Source organism: Lodderomyces beijingensis (genome assembly GCF_963989305.1).
Source record: "Lodderomyces beijingensis strain CBS 14171 genome assembly, chromosome: 2".
NCBI classification, from domain to species: Eukaryota; Fungi; Ascomycota; class Pichiomycetes; order Serinales; family Debaryomycetaceae; genus Lodderomyces; species Lodderomyces beijingensis.
This window is the reverse complement of record NC_089971.1, coordinates 727,264-743,601: the sequence shown is the minus strand read 5'-3', so window position 1 is coordinate 743,601 and position 16,338 is coordinate 727,264. Positions and strand designations below refer to the sequence as shown.

The 16,338-nt window shown below is 44.0% G+C and overlaps 8 protein-coding genes across 8 annotated transcripts; 4 read left to right on the top strand and 4 right to left on the bottom strand. All coding sequences in view use genetic code 12, as the record gives it.

Moving 5' to 3' along the window:
- Positions 1-5,435: 5,435 nt before the first annotated feature.
- On the top strand, positions 5,436-7,319 carry LODBEIA_P14770 (uncharacterized protein; the record flags this gene model as incomplete). The annotated part of the gene is made up of 1 exon (XM_066971369.1): positions 5,436-7,319. One exon carries the CDS (start codon positions 5,436-5,438, stop codon positions 7,317-7,319), a length of 1,884 nt encoding a protein of 627 aa, XP_066828415.1.
- Positions 7,320-7,576: 257 nt separating this feature from the next.
- On the top strand, positions 7,577-7,858 carry LODBEIA_P14760 (uncharacterized protein; the record flags this gene model as incomplete). The annotated part of the gene is made up of 2 exons (XM_066971368.1): positions 7,577-7,579; positions 7,646-7,858. The coding sequence occupies 2 exons, from the start codon at positions 7,577-7,579 to the stop codon at positions 7,856-7,858; spliced, it is 216 nt and encodes a 71-aa protein (XP_066828414.1).
- A 60-nt stretch (positions 7,859-7,918) lies between these two features.
- Positions 7,919-9,943, bottom strand: LODBEIA_P14750 (uncharacterized protein; the record flags this gene model as incomplete). The annotated part of the gene is made up of 1 exon (XM_066971367.1): positions 7,919-9,943. One exon carries the CDS (start codon positions 9,941-9,943, stop codon positions 7,919-7,921), a length of 2,025 nt encoding a protein of 674 aa, XP_066828413.1.
- A 590-nt stretch (positions 9,944-10,533) lies between these two features.
- Positions 10,534-11,484, top strand: LODBEIA_P14740 (uncharacterized protein; the record flags this gene model as incomplete). Its single annotated transcript, XM_066971366.1, has 1 exon — positions 10,534-11,484. One exon carries the CDS (start codon positions 10,534-10,536, stop codon positions 11,482-11,484), a length of 951 nt encoding a protein of 316 aa, XP_066828412.1.
- Positions 11,485-11,628: 144 nt separating this feature from the next.
- Positions 11,629-12,117, bottom strand: LODBEIA_P14730 (uncharacterized protein; the record flags this gene model as incomplete). The annotated part of the gene is made up of 1 exon (XM_066971365.1): positions 11,629-12,117. One exon carries the CDS (start codon positions 12,115-12,117, stop codon positions 11,629-11,631), a length of 489 nt encoding a protein of 162 aa, XP_066828411.1.
- Positions 12,118-12,825: 708 nt separating this feature from the next.
- On the bottom strand, positions 12,826-13,236 carry LODBEIA_P14720 (uncharacterized protein; the record flags this gene model as incomplete). The annotated part of the gene is made up of 1 exon (XM_066971364.1): positions 12,826-13,236. The coding sequence occupies one exon, from the start codon at positions 13,234-13,236 to the stop codon at positions 12,826-12,828; it is 411 nt and encodes a 136-aa protein (XP_066828410.1).
- An 833-nt stretch (positions 13,237-14,069) lies between these two features.
- LODBEIA_P14710 (uncharacterized protein) lies at positions 14,070-14,381 on the top strand (the record flags this gene model as incomplete). Its single annotated transcript, XM_066971363.1, has 1 exon — positions 14,070-14,381. The coding sequence occupies one exon, from the start codon at positions 14,070-14,072 to the stop codon at positions 14,379-14,381; it is 312 nt and encodes a 103-aa protein (XP_066828409.1).
- Positions 14,382-14,580: 199 nt separating this feature from the next.
- LODBEIA_P14700 (uncharacterized protein) lies at positions 14,581-16,194 on the bottom strand (the record flags this gene model as incomplete). Its single annotated transcript, XM_066971362.1, has 1 exon — positions 14,581-16,194. One exon carries the CDS (start codon positions 16,192-16,194, stop codon positions 14,581-14,583), a length of 1,614 nt encoding a protein of 537 aa, XP_066828408.1.
- Positions 16,195-16,338: the final 144 nt, after the last annotated feature.

The window sequence follows — 16,338 nt, the reverse complement described above, 5'->3', positions numbered from 1 at the left end:
CCATCACTCAATTACTTTTCTCAATCGGGACTTGAACTTTGGAGAATTACGGGACTGGCTTTTTTTTTGAAACAATTTCTAGGCACTTGCTGCAAATCTGCAATGCTTTGCTTTGCCTTTTGCTCTTTTGCTTCCTACGGCCACCGTGCGCACCTGTTCAAAGTCTCACTTTTCACATGGTTCGAGACAACAAAGAAACCACCACAGACTTCTTCATCTGGTGAAATTTAGACAATTTCATCTATTCTCATCATACACGACGTTCATGTGACGAGTCGTGACCAAGAGTCATTTCGATGAAAATGGAAAGAGTCGTGCGTGTGGTACGTCGCGGTAAACAATTAGCCTCGACCAAAAGACGGTTCTCGCCTCTTTGGAAAGCACGTCATAAATGATACCGAGTCTACTGCTACTGCTAGAGAGCTCTTCCGATGAGCAGTACCAACTTCTTGTTCAACCACGCTCGCGTAAAGAAAGGAAAAGGAAAAAAGAAAAGGAAAAAAGAAAAGGAAGCAAGTCTTCACCGTGCACCGGTTTATTGACCTTCCCAGTGGCATTACGAAGCTCCTCTGCCCTTTCTCGTCGCCTCTCAGTTGATGAAGCTCTTGCTTTTTTTTTCTTTTTTGTCTGCCCATTACATGAAAATTGAGGGCCGTGGTGTTTTTCCCCCTGTAATTATTTTATAGATGCTGCACTTGTGTATCTGCAATGCAATGTATCACGTGCTATGTGCGAGACAATGCACTAATGCTGCAAATTTTTTCTTGATGAACACATCAGCCAAAATGTGAAAAATACAGATCAAACAAAAGAGAGAAAAAAGAAGAACAGGAGAAGAGGTCTCGAGTGCCCAAAATAGTTACTCCTGCCTCCCGTCACCAGCTAATAAACTTTCCTGATTGGGCCTACGGTCTGCAATTTTTTGGACCCGTCGTTTCTTTCTAATTGAAGTTTGTTTCGCAAGACTTGAAAATCATCTAACCTGCTGAACGTGTTTGAGCTTTTTGGCTCGATGCTCGGCACTGCGATCGAGAGGAAGCAAACATGGTTTTTGCTGGTGGTTCTAGATCTGTCGAGGTGATCCAAAGTCTTGTCGATCGATCCTGAAACAATAGGTCAGTGTGACAGCAAATTACACCAAAGAGAAAAAGTTGGATCGTGAGGAAAGAATTTTGCTCCATTGGGAAATTGGTTGACGTTTGGGGCTTCTCCGTAGCAATAACGAGAAAAAAAAAACAGGGGAAAAGTGAATGTCAGGCTGCGCTGCGGCGTAAATTAATGAGAGTCCCAATTTAACCGATTTTAAACACTTGCAGCGTTTGAAATCTCGATCTCAATTTAACCTCATTGGAACCAAATCAAAACACCAATGAGGTCTGTCCCCCTTTATTTTTGACTTTGCTGTTGAAATACCGTTTTTGAAATGTTCATCGTACAGAACCTTCCAGCAGGCTCTCTATCCTTAGGTTGCTAGCGTTTCCAATTGTTTTTTCTATGTCAGGAGCAGGCACAAGGGAGTGACCACTAAATTGATGGTTCCGGCTGCAAACATAAACAACTCTGTTTCAGTAAAAATCAAATTAGCCTCGGCTGTCTTGTTGTGTTCTCCAAAGGAGAACAAGCAGGGAGCCGGTCGTCACTGAGGAAACGGCCGAATCTAGGGTCTAGAGCCGGCTTGTTAGTTTATTAAAATTCGAATTGGAACGCATTCAAGTCGTGAATTGCAATGTCACGTGCCGTTGGATTGGACCTCCTCACGAAGATGAAGTTTAGTAGTATTGGTTGACCTTGGGGTCGTTCCCTCCCCACTAGCTAATTTACTGATCTTCTTGTATCTCATAACCATTAAAGATAGATTTTCGTGGTTGGATAATATCATAGGGGCGGCCATGTTATAGGGCGCCTTTGATCCAGCCGGAATCTAAACACTTTCAATTAGTCAATCTCTTGGCTTCAAGCTCGAGTAACCGTTTCACAACCACCACCAATGATATACAGCCCATCTTTGTCGATGCAAAGATTTGCATCGTGTGAAAACCGCATATCGCATAGCCTGCCGTGTTGCACTAGAAGAAAGCCAAAAATGGTCAAAAAAGTCGTCTTGTGCACCGTTGGAGAGCAAAATGTAAGAGATGTTAGACGACCTCCATGACCTTCCCCCGTTGGCCGTAGTAGCACACCCTTGCACGGTCTTCACTTGACCTCTACAGATGCCGAGCAATGTGAGAGCCACTCGGTTTGGAGTAAGTCACCCACTATTCTGATTAGCTCTGCAGCTAAGCTAATTATCTCCATAATTAAAAACCTGAAGGACACACATAACGCAGTAAATCATCTACGTTTTAGCTAAATTGGGGCCTCGCCCACCCTGTGAAACACATCTACTCTAATGACTCTCGCAGCCAATAAGACCTGGGTGAAAAATTTTGTTGTTTTTTGGAGCCGTGCTTGTTCATCTTACTCCTATTCTTTGCACGTCTAGACTTACTACATGCTGGACATGAGAGCAGGACTGGAGATGACACTGGCCCTGAAGCCACGACTAGTGGACGAAGTCAGACATGTGATGATTGGGCGCGACTGCTCGCTAGGAAAGAAAAGAGTGCAGGTGGGTTTCTAGCAATGAACATCGTCAGCTAGTTGAAGACGAGTGACGCCCCGTCCCAAAGATTACAACCGTTCTTGAACTTTGCATTCCACCGCCTTGAAGCATGGGCTGTAGGGTTGTACATTTTTTCGGTCTTCTCAAACGAATGACCGTCGTTTGAGCCAACGTAGACCTACTCACCGGGTGGTTTAATATAATCTCGCTAATCACCACCGCTAGCGGGGGTCACCTTATTTCCCCATCTCGCTGCAATTATAAGCACATAGTTTGCAGCCACTCGCGGCCAACCGCTTTCTTTTTCCCATGTGTATATGCACGATGATGACGAAACGTTTCCAACGGTTAGGCTATCTGCAACAACGACTAAAAAAGAGTGAGGAAAATTGTAAGAAGAACAAAGAAGTTGGTAGTGAAACATCTCTTTGGTTTTTTAATTGGTGGGAAAAGAAATCAAGTCAAGGCTTTTGCGCCTCCCCCACTGGATTGAACTGAAAATGGTAAGGCAATTGATTTGGCTCAGGCGGGACAGGGTGTATGTGTGTGTTTGTGTGGAGATAGAGTGAAACCAGTCTCAAACCGCCATCGCCATATCTGCATGTACAACATTTACGCAACTGTCCTGCGCAAATACCGGTTGTTGTTCCATTTTTGCTTTCTTTTTGTAGCGTTGATCTTTGTGGGTTCCGTTGAGATTTTGATCATCGAGTTGCGGTTCCCTGTTGCAAACAAAATTTGTTGTTTCTCATCGTACTCACTCGAGCTCGACTCGCTTGCCGGGTTCCCCTATTGTTCATCATGTACACTTTTTTTGTTTCGGTCAAGCATGTCCTAATACTGTTTTCTGAGGGGCGGGCTCGAGAAACAATCGATTACGACCCGTTATTTCTTTTTGTCTCTTTTTTTGTTCTTTTATTTCATTTTTGATTAGAGAAAGAGAATGTGCGCCGGTGTTTGATGAGAAGGGTCCATCGTGAAGGCAAAGTTGGAACTTTTCGTGGCAGTTGCATATTCGTCCTCGTTGATTTCTACAAGAATGGCTATATGTGTGATATTCTCTTGTGAATCGAGTTGCAAAAAAGAAAATGTTGCAAAAGATTCTGCACGAAATTGGAGGAAAGTACTTGCTGACTCCGTCATCTTATCTCGGAAAATGTTGTTAAAATACAGCCGCATGAAAGGATTAGAATCTCACCAGCATTACTACCACCAGCACCACACGTCACACCTCACAGCAGCTCATATCGCAATGCTCCGAGACTCGAAGAAAGCTATATACGGTGACAGCAAATTGTTTCATCTGCTCATTTTTTTGCATTTTGTTGGTGCCTCCTGACATCATTTCGAATCTCACGCAGGGCAACTTGAAGAGAAAAAAAAGGAGGTATTTTTGAAAGCTCACCATAAGGCAAAGCCTACTCTTCAATAATAAAGTTGAAACAAAAGTAGTTGGTGACTGCTTGTCTTGACTCTTTGACTGATTCCCTTCGAATGGAAGGGGCTTTTTTCAGTCCACGGTGAAGAACCCCCTTCTAGTGAGGCACTGTTAGACATCGCTTGACATGAGAATAAATTATTCAAGTGGCTAGTATTTTTTGGTGGCATCCAATGTGGATTTTTTTACATCTCTGCACAAGCTATGAAGGTATAATCACCATGGTATCAAGCAACCCTGATTCATGGAAACTTTGCCTTGGAGCGAAATTCACGTTCTGATATACTACACATCTGATACCGGATCCAGGAGAACTCTGCCAATGGTGCCGGGTCCGGCAACGTGCAAGCAACTTTCCATGGATGGAATTTCGACTTTCTAGCTTCTAGAACAACGTGCTTATCGCGGGTATCTGGTAGAGTCATGTCCTCCTACCGAATCATCCATTCTCTCGCACTGCAAATTAAAAAATTAGGTAAACCCGAATAAAACAGATGGGGGCTTTTTGGTGGATTTTCTAGAAACAGAGATTGGAAATTTCGGATAGAAAAGAAAAAAAAAAAAGAGGAATTTGTAAGTGGCCGTTGTTCAAGTCGCATTATCTCGAATTTCACCTCTATCTCCCTTCTCCTTCGTCTCTTCCATCCCTCTCTCCACGTGTATCGCCACGTCTATTCCGTAGACTAGTTTGGATCCTAAACTATTTCAAAGAGTCACGCGATAGAATTTATTGCACTGCTACGAATGCAGTACTGTTTTGTAACATCGGGAAAGGGCCCCAATCCACTCTAGGCAAGAACAACGAACGTCAGTTTTCTCATTTATAAAGAAAGTTCAGCGCGTTGAAGACGGAAATGGTGGGAAAGGAAAGACGCGGGAGCGGGGTGGGTGACGTTGCAAAAGAAGTGGGCTTTGGTGGAACTGAATAGGTGGAACGATATTGCTTGGTTTGTTTTTTTTTTGGCTAAAGCGCAAAAATTTACGGCTAGAGGCGGTTATGCGCGGGAAGCAAGATTGGAACTTCCGGAAAGCCCCACCTACTTGCAAAAGAAAAGAAAAGAAAACAAAAACAGAAAGGAATTTTACTTTCTACAAAGTGACTTTTTTGATACCTGATTGAGGGCTTATTTTTTGGCCGTTATCCTTCGACAGCCGAGAATGTACCTGAGGGCTTCACGGGCCTGTTCTCCCCGCAAACATAGCATTGGAAAGGAATGTGGGAACGTGGGAATTTCACCAAAAACACGCACTCACACCCCAAAGGGTCAGACTGAGTGTAAAGTAGTATAAAACGAGCGGAGTATTCGTCTGTATTCGTTGTAGTGATTACTGGTATTGATTGCTTTCAACAGTCTCAAAATCCTATCCATAGCACTTCACAAAAGGAACAAAAAAATGCCACCGGTTCAGCTTGCTTCGCCGCAAGTGTTTTCACCTACCAGCTCAGGGTCAATAACCCCAATGGATATCCCCAAGGACATCTTCTTAGGCGAGTATATCTTTTACAGAATAACTGAAGCCAACCCCAAGTTGAAATCAGTGTTTGAGATCCCCGGCGATTTCAACCTCGACTTTTTGGAGCACGCCTATTCTCCCTTGATCCTCAACAGGGGTGTAAAATTGATCAACACGTGCAATGAATTGAACGGTGCTTATACAGCAGATGGATACGCAAGGGTAATTGATGGATTGTCGGTGTTTATTTCAACATTCGGCGTGGGAGAGCTATCCGCTGTCAACGGAATCGCCGGTGCTTTTGCCGAGTACAGCCCAGTCTTGCACATTGTCGGTACAACCGCTCTTGAAACACAGGAACAAGCCAAAAGCAAAGTCGAAAACATCCATCATTTAGTTCCCAACCACGACATCTGCAAACCTGCAAACCACAATGTCTACAAAGAGATGATCAAGGACATCTCTTGCGTGCAGGAGAGCTTGACATATGACATGAATGACAATGTTGCCAAAATCGACCGTGTTTTGAACACCATCCTTCAAGAAAGAAGACCTGGGTACTTGTTCATTCCACGCGATGTGCCAAATTTGCAATTGCCATCGCAGCTTTTATTCTCAAATCCATTCTCGTCAGCGTCGAAATATGAACATTCCCTCGAATCGGAAAAATTGTTGAAAGAAGTCACCGACACGATCTTGTCCCATTTGTACCAATCTGAAAACCCATCCGTTTTCTCCGACTGCTTAACCACCCGATTCGGAGCACAAAGGGAACTCGATTTGTTCCTTGACCAGTTGCCGCAATCGATCAAGATCTTTTCATCTAATTTCGGCCGCAACGTCAATGAGACAAAACCAAACTACGTTGGAGTGTACGATGGCAAGACCTCTTCGACTCCCCAAGTCCGACTGCTTCTTGAATCATCCGATTTCGTACTCGGACTTGGCGTATATGAGACTGAAATGAACAATGCCGCGTACTCGGCCGATTTTTCCAACGTGGCAAACGTCGTCATGGTGCACCCAGATTACATTCGCATCAACAGTGCAATCTACCACATCAAACAAGTCGACGGTGAAAAACTATTTTCAATCTCGCAGCTCTTGGTCTCATTGGCAACAAACCTAGATGCCGGAAAAATTACAGCCACGGTTTCCAATACCTACACATACCAACCAAAAGACCAATACATTCCCTCTGCATCGGATGTCAACTATACCCCGCAATCGAAATTGACAGACCATTTCAACAGCCAGCTAGAACCAAACGATTTATTCATCGTGGACACCATGTCGTTTGTATTTGGGTTACCAGATATCAAATTCCCGGCTGGGGCCCAGCTTGTCAGCGCATCAGCGTGGGGATCGATTGGATATGCATTGCCAGCAACGTTTGGCGCCACATGTGCCATCAACGACCTCGGTTCGAATCGGAGGATTGTCTTGGTTCAAGGTGATGGAGGCGCTCAAATGACAATCCAGGAATTGTCAAGCTTTGTTCGATACCACACGGAGTTACCGAATAAGCCTCACATCTATTTGATTAACAATGACGGGTACACCATTGAAAGAAAGATATTAGGTCCCAATAGGTCGTATAATGACATCAATGGAAGCTGGAAGTGGGGTGATTTGTTGCTGACTTTTGGCGGGAAACAGGGCAAAACTCACGATTCTTTCAAAATAGCAAATGTCGAGGAGTTTGATCGGTTTTTCGACAAGGCCCATGGTCCTAAGAAGAGCCTGTCAAGGCTACAATTTTATGAAATCATTGCTGGTAAATACGACGCTCCCTTGAAAGTAGATTCTTTACTTGGTAAATAGTAGAATGTGCAACCAATAGTATTATAGTATTAGATTGACATTGATCTTGACCTTGACTTGGGAAGACTCTATGCTATTATTACCTGTTTGCTGTTCTTCATTGCAAGCGCCTTGTTATGTTCGGTTGGTAGCAATTATCAATTTTTGTTGAAATTGCGCTGTCACCAAAAACACCACCATCTGGCGAGATTGGTCACACTTACTCTTTGAACCCACGTTCAAACAATCGTCCATCTACTCTTACCACTCACAACAAAATGGTATGTGTATCCCTATATTTATCCAAATGAGAAATTTTGAATACTAACATTACTACGTTGACAAAGTCTGCTTTATTCAATTTCCAATCGCTACTTCAAGTTATCCTACTATTGATTTGCACATCTACATACATCCACAGTATTGCCCCGGCAATATTGGACAACAGGAGGTCAGGCGTCTTGAGTGTTTTTTACAAATTTGCAAGAATCGGCGAGAGGTTAAGTCCCTATGTCGCTATTGGTTGTTTCATCATGGCATTCAATACATTAAGGACATAGATTGAGATATAGAAAGAAAGAAAAAGAACGAATTTTTTGTTTTTTTGAGAATATCCATCGTCATCTAAACTCATACAATTCATTTTGGGAATTGCACAAGACGGGGGCCCTTTCATTACCAACGATTCTTTCCAACGCATTAGCGTCCCATTTGGAAAAGATGGTCTTGACATTGACAAGATTCAAATCGCATTCCTCTTTGAATACCGATTTGCCAATAAACCGAATAAGTTCTTTATAGAAGATGGGATTTGACGGGGGTGAATAGATGATCAAGTTTTTCACGCCGTTGATTTCGTATCTTCGAAAGAAATGCAATCTTTCAGTGTATAGCAAGATTTGTATCTTTCCCGTACTGAATTCATGTCTAGTTCTAGATAATTTCGATTGCGAGCTGTACTCATCGATCGAGCCGAAATTGTACTTTGTCGATGTTTTGAAAAAAGCTTTTACCCGCAAGTAGTCGAAATACGAAGGGATGTAGATCATGATGCCGTCTCCATACGCGGATGTTTTGAGTAGATTGGGCACGATTGTATTGGTGAAAAACTTGAAGCGAGCTTCTGGATCATCGGCAGGTGACTCAGTGGGGAAGGACCGCTGGAACAACTGTTTTATCTTCAATCCAATCGAGTTCATGATGCTGGATTCGGATGTAATTACCGGCTTGAAGCGCACTTTGCCTGCTAGATTAAACGATTTCGACGAGACGAGGTTATTAATCGAGGGCGTCAAGAACTCGCTAAACACCAAGGTTTGCCTGAGCAATTTGGCTTGATCGTTGATATTCCACATTCGAATTCTACTGAAATCGGCATCGTGAAACTCTTGTGGAACCTTGTTGATGTATTTCATCACCGTGTTTACATGATCCCAGTTTTGCATTTCAATTTGATTCGCCTTGTCTACAATCAAAACCTCAATCGAGGAAATGAAATCGTACTGTCTTTTCTTTTTATCTGGATTCTCCAAAATCATCGATAACCCCAACGGCGAAGCCAATATGATATCGGAGGAGTAAAAAGACGAGTATAACTTCAAGCTCTTTCGCGTAAGTTTCAATCCTATGCAAAAAAAATCATTATTGTTGCCCTTGAATGCGTCTTGGAAATCGGCAGGTTTATTTGTTCTTGCGATATCCTTTGTATAAAACTGGCTGGTGAATTTTTTTTTGTTTTCTTGCTGATCAGTGCCCGACAATTTTATAATTGCCTCAACGACTTCATTGCATGCGTCTCGTGTAGGTAAAAGGATGAGAACTTTCGGCCGTGTGAATCCTTGGTCTCGAAGCTCTAGATCCTTGCCAGATTCCTTCAGTGCATGCAACTTCAAGGTGTTTTTAATTATGCGATCTCTAGTCTTGTAAATATGGTTCAACGCGTGCAACACGTAGAGTTTTCTATATGCAATGTTCAGATACGTCCTGTATTGATAGTTGACGTCTTGATAGTTGGATATAGGCTCGAGGAGGATCGACTCCAAGGTTGTGAGCGAGTTGCCATAGACGCTCTCGTAAGCGTCATGCACTCTTTTCTTCAACGGGAAACGCAGCAATTTCAGGTCTTCTTTCGATGATGACGATGGAGGCACTTTGATTGGTGTTCCAGGAGGCAGCTGAGTGATGCTGATCAAGGATAAATCATTGCTGTATTGTTTTTTCGCCAGTACTGTCCATTTCCCCTTTTCCTTTATGACAAGTTTTTCTTCTTTCTCCATGTACTCCTCCGACGGTTGGTTGAAATGGACGTCAAAGGGGTCCCTAGCAAGACCAGTGGCTGCGTCCTCGTCATCCAGCTCCAAGTCACTTTCATACTGTTCGTCTTGGTCCTCTGCTTCATCTTCGGCAAGAGGCTCGTCCAAATTTGCGCCGGCTGGTTCTTCTTTTTCGAGCTCATCTTGATCTTTTTCCTCTTTTTCCGCCGCTGGATTGGTATTCAAATTGTGGTCCGGTTTAGGCTCCTTCTTTGTTCTTTCTTCCGCTTGAAGGAGAGTTAACAATGCTGTATAAGCCATGCCCTTTTTTTCGTCACTAGTTTCCCGTTCTCCTTCCAAAGTGTCCTCTTCTTCTTCTTCCCCATTTCGCATGGGCTCCTTTTCCACCTCTTTTATTTCAGACTGATCTCGCTGCAATTTACCTTCTCTCCTGGCTGTCCGCGTCACAGTTCGAAGTTCAGACCTTCCTCGCTTACTGCTGCTATCTTTGTAGTCAGATCCATTTCCCAAATGTCTCTTTCTTTTTACTTGTCTAGCCATGGTACCGTGCTTGGATCACTTGCATAGCTGCCAAAAAAAAAACCTTGGTATATCTTCTACCTCCCCGAAGAGCATCGGCTACACCGAGGTAATGTCGCCAATTGGCAAGTGTCAAAAACCAAAAACTTGCGACAATTATTGAGCACACGCACACTACCCTCCACTGGTGCTTGTTTGTTATCGAATCCCACCAACATACTTCTGTCATCCAATTTGCAGTCATTACTGTATTGAAAAAGTCGCTTTGTTGGAAGAACCCAACCAAGCTAGAATCAGAATCTGGAGTTTGTTCCCTCGTCACTTTGCCATTGCAGCATCTCACACCCCCTCCCACCAGCTTCAATTACCAGTTGGAATTGAACCGCCGTTGCATATTTTTTTTTTGTTTTTTTATGGCCGACATTGTGGATGATCCTTTTCAGATGGACGAGGATCTATCAGGCCTGCCGAGTAATCAAACGATATGCCCAGCAAAGGATAAACACTGTCTACAGTCAGGTTTGGTCAAAACGCATAATTATACGACGCCGACGCCGCAGTCGATATATGAGGACAACAAGCTTCTACGGTCGAAATTGGGCCAATTAAAGTTGGAAGACAAGGAGAACAATGCTAATGCCACGACGACAGAGGAAGAAGAGGAGGAGGACGAAGGCAAGGGGTTTGACGAAGACGCAGACGACAAATTGGACGTTAAGCTCCAAAAACGGCTCCAACAGGAGTACGAGTTGAAACGTCATAAGCATCACGAAAACAACAATATCAATAACAACGATGATAGTGTTAATAGCAAGGACAATTCCAAAGATGCTCAGCTGCTGCTACTGCAAAGTCTGCCATTTGACTTTGATGATGACGACGACGACGAGCCGCTAACTCCACCCGAGAATTTCGCATTGGTGATTGGATCCATTTACCGAAGTTCGTTCCCGCAACCAGCCAATTTTCCATTTCTTAAAACCTTGGGCCTCAAACTGGTTCTATGTCTTATCCCCGAGGACTACCCGATTCTACAAGAACAGTTTCTTGCTAACCAAAACATCAAGTTGTTCCAATTAGGGATGTCGGGAAACAAAGAGCCGTTTGTGAAAATCTCATCCGAGCTAATCACGCAGGCAATCAAGATTGTTCTCGACCCCGAGAACCAGCCGATTTTGATTCATTGCAATCGAGGTAAGCATCGAACCGGGTGTCTTGTTGGCGTGCTAAGACGGTTACAAAACTGGTCTAAAACGATTATATTTGACGAGTATCGGAAATTTGCTGCACCAAAGGAACGACCCATGGACCAGCAGTTTATCGAATTGTACGACGATCGGGAAATCACCAAATACTGTAACGAAAGAGGATTGCTTCCGTTGAAATGGGGGTAAAAAGAAAAAACAAACAAAACAAACAACTACTATACATGATACAAACAGCACTGGATGCTACTTTTTAATAGCAAATCTAAGCATAATAATTGATAGAATTTTTTTTTTTCCATTTTTTTTCCATTTTCTTTCCAACTTTCTATTTCACTGACCATTCACTGAAAATGGGCTTCTCTGACTCCAAAAGAACTCTCTACCATACAAAGCAGCGTTGAATAAAGCCAACGCCCCCAAACTGATAGGAGTTAATCTGCCCTTGAAAAAACTCAGGACGGCAGATTTGCCATTCACGAGCAAATATAGCGTCAGCCAAGCAAAGTTGAATCCCGAGGCATTGACGGGGTCCCCATCGTACATCATGTAAGTTCCAAGAGCCAAGGCACCTCCGAAGAAGCCGCAGCTTAACCGGGTGGGTTTCGCGGTAGCTAGGCTTTGTTGAAACGCATACGAGCCGCCCGAGGTGCCCGTGTTTGGAATTGTCGGTAGTGGCGCAGACTTCTTGATTGCCTTGAGCAAAAGCGCCGCCGATAGGATTCCTGATGGGACTGGCGAGTATGAGATTTCATCGAGTCGTTCCCAGTATGTTTTGGTGGGCTCGTCTGATGACTTGGTGCTGTCACTGCCAAAAAACATGATTACGGGGGAGGTTCTGAAGCACTTTGAAAATTGGATATTTTTTTGTATTTTTTGGGCTTTGATAGTCGTGGTGAATTCAACTGAGCTCGTGTGTGGTCAGTCAATTGAAAAAGCACGTTTCAATATGAGATATAGAATGTGGTGTCGATGCAGTTGGTGTAGCTTTCAGGACTCCACATTTCATTGCTAAATTTCCAAAGTTGGAGACCATATCCTGGCGGGCCGCTACCAAGTTGCAGCTTGCACCAAACGCACCCAAAGCCAACCCAGCAATCTCCTGTTTCAACACTGAGGGGTGTGAACATGAGTTCAAGTCGTATAGCAGATGAAGTCAACAATCCCACGGCAGCAACGTTCTAGCGATGATGTCAATAGCAGACACCCGATTGTCGAAGTTTTTTGAAATCTTAACACCGTCTTTATTTTTCGAGCCAGCACGGGATGGCTGCAAAAAATAATATAATTATAAACAACCACGACGCTTTGACAGGCAAAACCGTGGTTGAGAAGTAGATAGACAATAGTTCCTTCCCCGAGTCTCTTTGAACCTGCCCTGATTGTCCTCATCATACTTTTGAAGCCTACTACCGCAAAGTTTTCAATTTCTTCAAAAAATGTAAAGATTACTTTTATTTTCTTCTAATATACAACACGAATTGAATAAGCACTACCAACCCCCCAAAAAAAAATCATTCAAGCAACAATTTATGATCTTTCACCTCTCAATCTTCTAGCCAACTGGATGTCCTTCTTTTGGATAGTGACTCTCTTGGCGTGGATAGCACACAAGTTGGTGTCCTCGAACAAACCCACCAAGTAAGCCTCAACGGCCTCTTGTAACGCGCCAATAGCAGAACTCTGGAATCTCAAATCGGTTTTGAAGTCTTGGGCAATTTCACGAACCAATCTTTGGAAAGGCAACTTTCTGATCAACAACTCGGTGGATTTTTGGAAACGTCTGATTTCCCTCAAGGCCACGGTACCTGGCTTATATCTGTGTGGCTTCTTGACACCACCGGTTGAAGGTGCCGACTTTCTAGCTGCTTTGGAAGCCAACTGTTTTCTTGGGGCTTTACCACCAGTGGATTTTCTTGCTGTTTGCTTAGTTCTAGCCATTGTAGTTTTCTCGATGCTGATGAGGGAGAGGGAAAGTTTTTCCTGCTAGATACTGGGGCCACGAAATATAGCTGAACTTATATAAACGCACATTGTCTCAATAGAGTGGAGCTTCCTCATCCACTTGCCCCCCCCCCCCCTCGCGTCCATGGCGTTGTTTACAATTCTTCTGGGGCATAGCTTGTCGCGAGAGCAGCAGGCGAAGCGTAAACAGAAGCGACCTTCTACGCCAGACGCCTGGAGGTCGATAGCGCGGACACGAGTGAAGCTGCTGTTGGAAACGGTGGTTGGCTTGTTGCAACAGTAAAGGAAACACTCGCTGTGGAAGGTGGAGCTTGCGCATGTGTAAATGTCAGCACGGGTGCGCAACTGTCAGAATGACGTCTTTTGTCGCGTGCAACAGAACCCCCCTCCCTCAAACGCCACGCGACTCACGCGCCGCTACCGCGACCTGCCACCGCGACGGACAGCGCGACACGGGAGAAAGTGTGCGCGAAGATGCCGTGGGTTGCTTCTCTTGTTTCCTTTCCGGCTCCTGGACATGCAGGAAGCTCTGGCCACCGTTGGGCTTGTGACGGGAGCGTATCTTCTGTAAACAACACGAGTCAATCCTCTCTCCTTGTCTTTGCCCATGTCGCTCTCTCTTTGGTTGTCTCTTTGGCTCAGTGTTGGTGTTGTTTGTTTTGGCTTTCCACACGCTGCACTCAATCTCTTGTAATTTCGTTCCTGACAAGCAGCCAAAATATATTTAAATACACCAAGACTCGCCCCCACTCTCTTCATACTTGTTTTATTCTATATTACATACTACAACAAATCATCCGTATACAACAATGTCTGGTAGAGGAAAAGGAGGAAAAGGTTTGGGAAAAGGTGGCGCCAAGAGACACAGAAAGATCTTGAGAGACAACATCCAGGGTATCACGAAACCGGCCATTAGAAGATTGGCCAGAAGAGGTGGTGTCAAGCGTATCTCGGCTTTGATCTACGAGGAAATCAGGGTTGTCTTGAAACAGTTTTTGGAAAACGTCATTAGAGATGCTGTCACCTATACCGAGCACGCCAAGAGGAAGACTGTCACTTCGTTGGATGTCGTGTATGCTTTAAAGAGACAAGGTAGAACCTTGTACGGTTTTGGTGGATAAACATTTTTTTTTTAAAAAATGTGTGTTTGGTGTTGTTTAGTTCTTCATGTATATTAGCGACAAATAAATGAATTGAGAAAATCAAGATAAACCGTACCATATGGCACTGTAGATGCTAAAAAGGTGGCCCTGGGTGGTTGGTTGGTGGGTTTCACCAAGTCGTTCCATTCATCATCATTTCCTTCTTTTTTTTTCCCCACTATATAACCATATCACCGTATTTGCCACCGGCAAACAAATGACGGTCGATTTTCCGGCTGATTCTCTTTTTAGTCCTTTCAATATTCACAGGTTGCTTCCGTTGATATTCATCGTGAGTAAACAAGGCCCATTTCTTCATGCACGGAGAGTTTTCCATCTCTTTAAACCACAGAGGACATTTGCATCTACACCCCACGCCATTAAAGCGCGGCATATCCAGCTTCAATTTATGGTCGTCGCCTTTATATTTCAAGCCTCGACTTGGCTGGTACTCGAGCTGCTTTCCAGGGGCATTGGCGGGACAATGGACCAATATATCGTGGCGGTAGCCAATGTCGCGGAAATAGTGTATCTCTTGCATGTCTAGTAACAAACCCAAGGCTAACGAATGCACTGGTGCATCTCCCCACCGCTCCTTGTAGAAGCCACCCGAAGCCTCCAAATGCTGGTATAATTGTTGATACTCCGGAGAGGAGAAAATATCCACTCTGGCAATTTCGAAATTGGACCAAAAGTGGCAGAAATTGTAATCCTCTTGATTCATTCGATCTTCATAGATCTGCGGCATCTTGGCGCTCTGAGCAAATATCCGTTGCATCATGTATTCATATTTTTGAAAAACCGATTCCTTCTTGTCTTTTTCCTCGTGGAGAAACTTGTGCAAGTAAATCTGGTCCTGAATCTCCGTCTTGATATCTCGTTCTTCGTAAATCCCATCGTATATCCCCTCGGGGTCGTCTTCTACGACCCACTTGCTCTTCAGGGTAAACAACTCCCAGCTCGATTTCGGGGTAATCTTATTCTTCTTGACGTAATTTTGAACCACGCGGAATAAACCCGGTATACTATAGTACAAGTCGGTAATCATGACATTAAAACCATATTTTTTCCCTCGTTTCTCCATCTCGATAAACGGATCATAAGTTAAATCGCAAAAGAACTCGACGTCGGGCTCAACACGCCAATACCAATCGAGACTCTTGACCAAAGGATGAGCGAAAAACTTGCCCGAGTAAAAACGACACATCTTGTGGTAACTTTGCAAATTGCCATAAAGCAAAGAGCGGTCACCTTGAGACTCCATCCACTCGTACAATTCATCGGGGTCAAGATCCGAGTCAAACTCCCAATCGCTCATTTCAATCAATCCAAACAGCACTTTACTCTCGGTGTGGTCCTCAACCACAGTTTTAAACTCGTCAGTAAAAGGCTCGTTGTTTAAAAACACCCACGGGTAATTGAACCACTGGTTGAAATGCCGCTCCATCGACTCCACGCTCTTGATCACGTCCTTGATCTCCAGGTTCCGACATAGCATAACAAACGCGGCATTCGCGCGAGGCTGATCTTGGACGTTTGGTTCTGCACATCCATATTGGAACGGTCCATCTACCCGCGTATCTAGTTTCTTCTGGCTGAGCGTGCTGAACTTCCGCTGCTCATCCAGGCTGGGCTCTTTGGCTTTGAATTTGAGCCAAAACTTATCCGAGTGCAGCTGGGTATACTTGACAGATTGAGCAATGATAAACACCGATAAGACCACGAGCGTAATTGCTTTATATACTTTGCACCATCGTAGTGTCCTAGCTCGTTTCTTCAACATGGATCCCATCTTTAGTCCCCGCTAGTGCTATACACCGTGCATCTAGTGACCTGTTGGTTGATTTACCCGGATGGGTTTTTGCTTTTTCTCTTTTGTTTTTTTTGCAATCGTGTGGTGGGAAGAAAGCAACGACAAGAAAAACCGGAAAATTTT